Source organism: Scyliorhinus canicula, chromosome 5, assembly GCF_902713615.1.
Source record: "Scyliorhinus canicula chromosome 5, sScyCan1.1, whole genome shotgun sequence".
NCBI classification, from domain to species: Eukaryota; Metazoa; Chordata; class Chondrichthyes; order Carcharhiniformes; family Scyliorhinidae; genus Scyliorhinus; species Scyliorhinus canicula.
The window spans coordinates 73,613,256-73,623,610 of NC_052150.1; the positions used below are offsets into that span (position 1 = coordinate 73,613,256).

General features: G+C 38.0%; 1 protein-coding gene across 1 annotated transcript in view; it reads left to right on the forward strand.

Annotated features, from left to right (window-relative positions):
* The window catches only part of LOC119966048 (apoptosis regulator Bcl-2-like), a 155,611-nt gene extending 147,442 nt beyond the window's left edge, over window positions 1–8,169 (forward strand). Inside the window, exon 2 of the mRNA XM_038797213.1 lies at window positions 596–8,169. Coding sequence (XP_038653141.1) covers window positions 596–730 — 135 coding nt within the window. The 3' untranslated portion in view covers window positions 731–8,169. The remainder of the gene's footprint in view (window positions 1–595) is intronic.
* Window positions 8,170–10,355: the final 2,186 nt, after the last annotated feature.

A 10,355-nucleotide genomic window follows, 5' to 3' on the forward strand; every position in this document is an offset into this window, starting at 1 on the left:
AGGTCGCGAAGGTAAAATTTAGCTTTTTTAAATTTGGAGCGCTCAATTAATTTTTTTTTTGCAATTAAGGGCAATTTAGCGTGGCTAATTCACCTGACCTGCTCATCTTTGGTTTATGGGGACGAGACCCATGCAGACGCGCGAAGAATGTACAAACTCTACACAGACAGTGACCCGGGGCCGGGATCAAACCCAAGTCCTCGGCCATGAGCTAGCAGTGCTAACTACTGTGCCGCCAATTTAGTTTTTGAAAGTAAACTGAAAAGCTTAGAATTGCTCTCCAGAGTCTGAATGAAATATGTAATTTTTGTGGCTTAATGCGGAGAGCATATTTAACGAGCTTCCAAATTTCAGCACAAACTTTTTTTTCTGTTTCTTTAACCAGTTTGATACTGTACTCTTATTATTTTGCCTCTGTTCTATCAGGTGAGGTTCAGTATCCAAAGTCATGTAATCAATGTGAACTCTAGTAGTTTATATTCTACTCATTGTACAAGAAGTTGTATTGACATTCAACGGGACACACTAGTTTAAGTTTTTATTTACCTGGAAAGGTTTTGTCATTAATTTTCATTTATTTCCTTTTTTTCTACAGGATGCCTTTGTGGACCTATACGGGAACAATGTGGAACCTCTTTTTGACATCCCATGGCCTTCTCTTCGGACTGTCTTGGGCATCGCTGCCGTGGGGGCTTGTATAACCTTTGCTTATCTAGCCCACCAGTATTAGCTATGGTTATTCAAGAGTTTTAACTAGAACTGCTTGCAAAAAATTCTTAGGCTGCTTTCAGGTTACAGACAAGCTGTTTTATCTAATGGGATCAAATTATCCGCCTTCTTGACATCTTAGAAATATTCTTATATTTATAATCATTAAACTGTTCAGGTATGTTTATATTTGTTTGGAGTATGCGAGGAGTTTATTCATTTCAATATGAAGCAAATTCTAAAAATACATTTCACTGTGGGTTGGACTTCTTAAGCTGACTGGAATCTACATTTCATAATATATTGGAAGGATTGTGATACAAGATGGTGATGCAAGTGGGTAGAATTTTGCCTCCATCAATGTGTGAGGCAGGGACCCTGAATTTGGCCTTGCTTGTAATGTGCCGGTAATAACATAGTGCTTGACAATTGAGCACGGATGTGAGTTAAAACAAGTGCATTATATTGGCTTTTTAACAAAAAAATCCACTTGGAAATTAAGCATGACCTCAAGACTTAACATTGTACAGACTTCATAGAACAGTTGAAGAGGAATCTTTGTCCTGATTTGAACATATGGAAATTTATTGAACATATTGTTGGACAGCAAGTGGGTATTACTGGATTTCTTGTTGTATAGGGTATAAACCAGATACTGAGATTATATTTAGATACGCTTGCAATTGGAATGGCATCTGATACCTATACTGAAGAATTCAAGAAGAAAATTAAAACCAGAAGAGGACTCTAAAAGAAACGCCTATTATCAGTTTTGCAAATGTACACCAGCACTTAAGGAAGAAAAACAGAAAAATGATGCTCGAGTAACTTGTCAAAGGTCGCCATGGTAAAATTCAGTTTTTGAAAGGAAACCGAAAAGCTTATAATTGTTCTCTAGTATCTGAACAAAATATGTCATTTTTGTAGAGTATTTTCTGATTTAATGTGAAGACCATATTTAATGAGCTTCTAGATTTCAGCACAATTTTTTTTGATGTTTAACTATGGTTCCTGTGTAGGAGTGACCTTCTTAAAAAAAATTGTATCTCAAAAAGTCCATTCTGTTTTCTTCTAAAATTTAACTTAAAACGTTTCTTTATTTTTATTTAAAGTGTACAATTCTTACTCAACAGAAAGGCTGCTATTAGTTAAGTGCTGTAGAATAATTAACCAGCTCTAAATAGAGTAAATACCAAAGGGCGATTCTTAAATCACAGTTGTGTGAAGATTAAGATACTGCTTGCTTTGGATAATGCATCCAGTTTTGAACTTTCTGACTGTGCTGGTGAAATGCATGCATTTTTCCAAACTGAAATTTCTTCCACCCAATGCATCTGGTTGTGTGACATGACTTTGCAAAACTCTGCAAAAAAACTTCACCAGCGAAGTCTAGAACATTCTCACTCTTCAAAGATACTGGAATGGCTTGCTGTGCTTTTGTCTTGTAGAAAATACCACACCAGCAAACTACTGCTTGCTTTTATGACACTTTCATGGAGACTGACTTCAGCTAACTCGTGAAGTTCACCATTCTGACAGAATGCCAAACTTTCTTTGGGTGACTTCTGCTCCGAAAATGTCAAGACTTAATCTTATGCTTAAATGCTTTCCAATTCGAGTCATTGTTTCTAATGCATCCACCAAAAATTCTGAAGTATAAGCAAATTATAGTTATAATGTTACCAGACGCTAAAGGAAAAGCGTACTGTATTTGCAGTAATGCTCCATCTGCTGATGACGGCCAACTTCAATTTACCAACATTGCATAAGACAAAGTGAATGTACCATGAAGGAATGAGCATAACTGAAATCATCAGTAAGCTAACAGTATTGTAATTTCGTAGTGAGTGATATAAGGCTATCAAGAAAATTAAGCACATTTTAGAAAAAAATATTTTTTTAAGCATCTTATGTGGTTGTTAAAAAAGCCATTCATGTTTGAAGATTATACTTGGTATAATTTTTGTGATTGTGCATCTTCAGTGCACTGTATGTTATTTCTATTGCAGGATGGAAGCTATCTTGTCATTTTAGAAGCTGTGCTTTCATGTCTTGGGTGTAATATTTTCTGTGACTTTTTTTATATAATGTTTTATTGTACTCATTGCTGTGTGGTGTTTGTCACTATGATGAGCTCTAATTATTTGATAAAATTACAAATCTGGCCAACAGCTTGTGGGAAATGAGCAGAAAAAATAACTCAGTTGAGAAACCAGGTATACAAGATGGTGGCTTGCTTTAAAAAAAAATCTAAATCCAGCCCAACCCAAAGTATGCATATGCTATAATTTAGGAAATAAAGGTGACATTTATTATTTCAAATGTTCCAATCTTAGGTCCAACCCAGATGTCAAGTAGCAACAATGGCAAATTAGCTCCTTAACCTTAGTACAAAACAGTCTGGCTGCTCGGGTGTGATCTTTGATCGACATACATCCCATTACCATATTGAGTCTTTGTTACAAAATATACAGCACCAATTAAGCAGCATACGCTAAGCCTACGCTATACCATTTAGTACTGCCAACTTCCAGTTTATTATCTGGGCACAATTATCCCACAAGGTGTGCCACAAAACAACAGCATGACACATCTGAAGAACACAAAAATAATTTTGCTAAAAAGTATCTCCCAACATCTGGAATACTCATCTACTTTTCCGGAAGGATTTAATGCTCTTTTGGTGATGGCTAGCCTGTATGCATTCTGCATTCAGTAATTCGAAACACAGAGTTCATAATAGCTAACTGATACAATATTTTTGTGGAAAGTAATATTTTTTTTATGTAACTAAAAAAAATTATCTTCAATTGTTATCAATAATTTTTATGAAACAACTCAACAGTGACTGCAATCAGCTGACACCATTTTTGCAGATTTACCATTTTGGATAAAACCAAGAAGTCCTAATTTATTGCTTATTTGCAAGTATTTGTCCCTCTCCAAGATTCCTTTGATTCAGTCCACTCCATCCAGCACATTTTTTTTTAAGGTGTGTGAGTAGCATGTGGAAAATTATTGATGGATTTTTTTTAAAGCTAAGGATTCTCAATCAAATGTACTTCCAACAGGTATTGTAAGGAGACTCTTACCTCATTGGATCTAACCTTAATGTTTTGTTAATTCCCCCACCATATTCCATCAATACTGAGAAAGTTGTGACACAGTGTAGTGTTGGTAATTGGATAAGCGATTCTGAAATTTTCTTTGAAATTCCATTGCTGTGCACATTTTATATAATGAATAGTATTTTTTCTGTGGAAGATTTGTGGTCCAGTGGTTGTGTCCCTACCTCTGGGCCAAAAGCTCCACTTCAGGATTTGATAGCCACAGAAGGTGTCTTCATCATGCGGCCAAACTGGTTGATTATCAGCCTGTAAGTTCTTCCAAGATGCTTCATGGGCTGGTGGTAAGCGCAGGGGTTTCCCGGACAGCCGTACTCCAAAAGGAAACTACAAACCGCTGCAGTACTTTGCCAAGCATAATCATTGACCATTCTAATGCAAGCCCATGGCACTAGGGCATGGTAACTGGAGGAAGAGTCGTCTTTTTCTGACAGAATGGGCTTTGATTGGTTTAGGTTCACCGAAACCACCTGGCTTTTTCAAAAAAATCAAGTGTTGTATGTTTTATCTTTTTTTTATCTTTCATTATGTATGCGCCCGTTATCATGGGATTTTGGTAACGGTTGTTAGATAACCAAACAAAAAAGTTTGGTTGACTACTTTTCTTTTTGATAATCCTGTTTTAGTTAGCTGATTCAAGCATTCTTATGCTTGTTTGTCTCAAGGTAATATTGAGTTGAAAGAGAATACAAGGTGAAGAATGTTTCCTTTTTTAAACATAAGTTCTAACTGAATACATTCTTTTATCTGTCAGATTGAGCATTAAAGATGCTATATGTAATTTGTAATTGGATGGGCTGCTAGAACATTCATTCATTTTTTTTTTTTTTTGAAGCAATATGCAACTTCAATTTCAATGGGCCGGGTTCTCTGGCCCCGTCCGCCAGGCGAGCAGAGAATCCCGCCTGAAGTCAATGGACTTCTCCATTGTCCGTGTCTTGCCCGTGGTGATCTTGCGGCGGGTGGGGTGGAAGAATCCAGCCCAATGTTGCCGAAATCTCTCTATATGCACAATGGTCATTGGAACGTAGCCACAACAATAACAGATAGGTGTAACGCTGAAAGGGAGAATACATTGTTTGTACATGGAATATAGATAGCTATAGAATTGATTATATCATGATCCCAGGTACGAAGAATCAAAATCTAATGGGCTCTGAGTTTTTATTGTACGTTTAAATATTTTATACGGTTGACTGTGTCATGATGGCAACCATTTTTTGTAATGAAAATGACATCACAAATGTAAGATGGGGATTGCGGAGGATTTAAATGTTTTTGTAAAGCTAACTCGGAATCCTTGAGTGCTCGTTAAGGATTTTCCTTGTTGGCTATTGATATATTGAAAATGTTTTTCATTTATTCATGCTCCTCATACACAAAAATTACCTTTTTGGTACTCTACAAGTCACTTTGTATGTAAATGGTCTGTATATAAATTGTATGTTAATTCCACCAATGAGTTTTTTTTGTTTTTAACCACAAGTAATTCATGTCGATAGATTTGTCAGCTGAAGTGTTTAATACACACTGTAGAATGGTGTACTTGGATGTTGGATGGAACTTTGATTTTTCAGGAGTTACTCAAAAGTTGAGTGAGCCATTGTTTTCTGCTAGGTGTACTCTTTCCTTGAATTATTGGCTGGAATTGTTCATGAAGGTTGTGACCCTGCCCCCTGGCTGAAATACCATGGGAAAGCTCACCTCTGCAGGGCCAGGAAGCTATGATTTGACTTTACAACCATCAGGTTGTTAAATGGCTCAGGTCAAAGCTTCTGTCGCCATCCTGGAGGATGTCCTGCCTCTGAGAGATACCAGCTAATCAGATGGCTGGGAACATTCAAGTCCCAATGGCACCACGAAGAGTAGCATGGAAACCGGGTTGCAACTTAGTTGAGGAGGTTTCACTGGAGCCAGTGAGGCAAACCCCAGGAAAGGGGATGATAGACCACAACTGGGAGGCCAGTATGGGGTGGTAGGATCGGGAGGAACCATGGGCATATGGTGAATACCACTTTGAGAGACTCTGTTGGGCACAGTGCCGGGACTGAAGCCCCTCCCCCAGGAGCATACACACTACATGGAGTTGGCATGTCCCAGCATTGGTAAAATACCAGCAGCAATGGAAGGAGACCCTTGGGTCATTCAAGGGCTTCAGTTGGCCCAAGGACAGACTGGCTGCTGGATACCAACCCGGCTGCTCATAAAATTCCAGCAGAGGTGGGTAGGTGACGGGCATGGCCTATCCACACCAGAGTTTATGCCCCTGCCTACTGGAGGTGACATAAAATTCAGATAAATGCGATACCCTTCAGATAAATGTTATTGGCCCTTCCAAAGAAGTTTTAACACAGCAGAAGGCTAAATTTGGAGTGACCTCAACCGCCAAATTAGATCAGCATTTCCAATTAAATCCACAAAAAACTTTTTTTTAAGTTGAAAAGTGAGCTGCTGTTTAGTTCAAAATATTGATGCGATTTGTCGAAATTCATCCTAATTTGTGTGCGCTTTATACTTGCAAAACTGATTCATAGGAAGGACATTGATGTGACATTGTCAGAGATGCAGCCCGACCTTTCCTGTAGCAAACGATATTCTTTCCTGCATCTAACAAAATTACTGTTCCTACATAACTCTCTTTTCAAATGATTGAAAATGTACCAAAATGTTTACGATCAGAAGTAAATTTGTATACATAATACAAAGTGTGAAATATTAAGGTGAAAATGTTTTGTACATATATATTAGAAAAAAGTTCTCTTAGGCACTCGTGTTGGCTGCAGTCCAGAGTGTCTAGGAAGGATAACCCTCGCACAGATATTCATTTAACAATTTTAGTGGCCATTTTCAAATAGCAATGTAAGATCTTGCATTGTGTTAGATAGGTATGCTAGTTCCGGTCTATTCAATTACATTTGAAAATCTTCATAGGTATTGGGAATGTTGCATTTCAGGACAAAGTTTGGGATAAAGGGTGTATTAGATAGTAAATGGCAGCTCATTGTAAATGGCCTTTGTTTTATGATAACTTACAGAAAAGAAGAACTATAAGGACACCTGGCCTTTGAATAGTCTAGACTTCCTATATAAGCTACATACAACCTATATAAGTTTATTTGAAATGTAGTATAAAAAGTGTCAATAAAAGTGTAATTCTGTTGCAAGGTTTGAAACATGTGCTTTTGTTGTAGTAAATGCTTATAAAAATAAGTTTGTAAACAAAAATACTTATAATTTTTTTAAAAATATACTTTATTTTGTAATAGACATCAAAAATATGCCACTGCAGATTCTATTCACTATTAGTGTAGTTGTTGCACGGAATAAAATCAAATTGTTGTTTATGTTGCTTTTTAACTTTTTAATGAAGCTAACCTTAATTTCCTTGAATTCTTAGAGCATGTGGTCATTCGGTCTGATTGGGGGGTGGGTGGTGAAGGCCTCAGGATGTTATGGTAATTCAAATAAATATGATGAGGTTGGGTGGGCGGAGCAAGGAAAGATGGCAGTACCAGTTTGTTACCTTTTGAAGCGAGGTGGTGAGTAATGATGACTCTGATCTCTGTTGTACTGGGTATTTTTGGCACTGATTTTAAAGAGAAAATGTAGAGTGGAAAGGTGACCTGTACCAATATATTTGTTACGAATCATTCATTGTTTCATGTCTTATGATACAGATGAGGAATTGTGATGAATGTAAGAAATTGTTATAATTTGCAGTGATGTTACTAAAAAGATGGGTTTATGATGCATTCGGCCAGTATGTCTTCTGAAACTGATTAAGGTGTTGAAACAAAGTGAGCTAATCCTTGATTTTGCCGGGGGAGGGTTCTGCTGTAGACTTGAGAAGCATTAACTTGTTTACAGGTAGCTGGCTAATGGAATGCTGTTTTGGTTTGGAGGTCCCTGGGTTGTACATAATCAGAGGGATATTGAGTTTGGATCTGACTGAGCACCACGGTCATGGGACAGCTTGTGGGGAAACAGAAGAATGCCTTATGCTTTGGCTGCAGATGTTGTAATTAAGGGGAGGAGCCAAGTCTGTCTGTAGTTTTCAGTTTGTCATAGGATTTTAATCTGACAAGTGTCTTCCAGTTTGCTCCTGAAAGATTCTCTCAAAGGTCTCTCCACAGAGAAAAACAAGTAAAGCCTGATAACTTTATTTATAAGTGGTATTTGAACTATATTGGTTTGCTTAATTTGAATAATTAGTGGTAGATTTAGGAAGTAAATGAGAGTTCCTTCTTTGATTTAAGAACTGTTAATTGTAAAGCTATTTCTTTGTTGTTAACGTGGTTAATTCTGTGTTTAAATTAAAGTTTGTTTTAACATAAAAGATACCTGTTGGTCAGTGTATTTACTCCTGTGGTGCAGTCATCTTTCCTCGGTTTTACAAATTGCAAATAGTTAAGTTTCATTTGGGATCCTAACAGAATGTTATTTGAGCATTCTTGGGGGGGGGGGGGGGGAATTCATGAAGGGCTATAAATAAAGAGCAAGAATGGGAATAATTTGATAGCTATTTCAAATACTTGGCACAGGCTCAATGGGCTGAATGGCCTCTATCTGTGATCATTCTATGATGATTATTTCAATTATCCAGAAAGAGTTTCCAATTCCTTGCTCCCACCATCATGCATCCTCAATATTGGTCTTAAATGTGTTAATTAGTCCTTTGAATCTGACCGCATCCTATTTTCATGATTACTTTGAATTCTTCAGATTCATATTTTCGGCATTATTTACCATCTAATACATCTCTGTAAGGTCACTCACAATAAAAAGCCCACATTTCTCTTATCTTTTCTTACAAGTCCACAGTACTATTTTTGAGCTTTTTTTCCCGGAAGCTGAGACAGAACTTGATACAGAACATTATACAAAACTTTCAACAGTTCACTTGTATCTCACCTCTGGGTTAAAACGCAATGAATTGGAAATGCTCAAATCGGCTCCACTTTGGTTGCTGTTTACAGGGTAAGTAATGTTGAAATTTGCTCCTGATCAATTCCATTAACTTTAATGGAAAACTAGCTTTGTCACCCTTTTTGAAATCAACCCAATTTTCAGATTCTAGGACATCCTTTAATTCGATTGATTAAAATGCAATTTTATAATTTAAGTGTCTTAAAAAGCCTAGGTGAGTGCCCTGCAACTATATAAAATAAAATGCTGAATGTGCCTGAAGCCAGAGTTGCTTATTGGATGATACATTACTTAGGAGAAGGCCAAGTAGTATCAGCATAGTCACCAGTCTCCAGAAAATTGATGTTAAAAGTTCCCAATTACTCAGGCAAATGTCAATTTCCACAATGCATTTATCAAATGTTCCGTAGTTCCATAGAATCCCTCCAGTGCAGAAGGAGGACATTTGGCCCATTGAGTTTGCACCCACCTTCCAAAAGAGCACCCTACCTCGGCCCACTTCCCCACTCTACCCCATAAGCTTACCTAACCAGCACATCTTTGGCCACTAAGAGGTAATTTATTTAGCATGGCCAATCCACCTAACCACATCTTTGGACTATGGGAGGAAACCGGAGCACCCTGAGGAAACCCACACAGACACTAGGAGAACATCTGTAGAATCCTGGAAGATGACCAGCAACGCATCCACTATTTCTAGAGCCACTTAAGTACTCTGGGGTGTAGATTATCAGACCGTGGGAATTTATCAACCTTCAATCCCATCAATTTCCCCAGCACCATTTCTCTACTAATTTAACTCCTTCTGTTCTTCCCTCTGACTAACTCCTGCGTTCCCCAACATTTCTGGTATCTGATTCCCGTACCAGCCTCCCTGAGCAGGCGCCGGATTATGGCGACTAGGGGCTTTTCATAGTAACTTCATTTGAAGCCTACTTGTGACAATAAGCGACTTTGATTTTCATTTCATTTCATTTCGTTTGTGCCCTCATTTGTGAAGACCGAACCAAAGTATTTGTTTAGTTGCTCAGCCATTTCTTTGTCCCCTATTATACATTCCCCTGTTTCTGGCTGTAAGGTACCTACATTTGTCTTCACCAATCTTTTACTCTTCTTGTACCTGTGTAACAGGCTCATGTTCATAGAATTTATGGTGAAGAAGGAGGACATTCGGCCCATTGAGTCTGCAGCGACCCTTGGAAAGAGCACCCCATTAAAGCCCAACACCTCCAACCTCTCCCAGTAACCCCACCTAACTCTTTTTTTGGATACAAAGGGAAATTTAGCATAGCCAATCCACATACCCTGCACACCTTTGGACTGTCGGAGGAAACCAGAGCACCCAGAGGAAACCCACGCGCACACGTGGAGAACTTGCAGACTCCGCACCAACAGTGACCCAAGCGGGGAATTAAACCTGGGATCCTGGAGCTGTGAAACAACTGAGCTAACCACTGTGCTACCCATGTTCCGCTAGGTTTATTGCAAGTTTTAAATTGAATAACCCAAATGAGTTTAAACAGGATTCAATGTGTAAGTTTGAAATCTACCAGTTGATAGCAAGCATCTGCAGTCAAATGATTTTAAAATGCACTT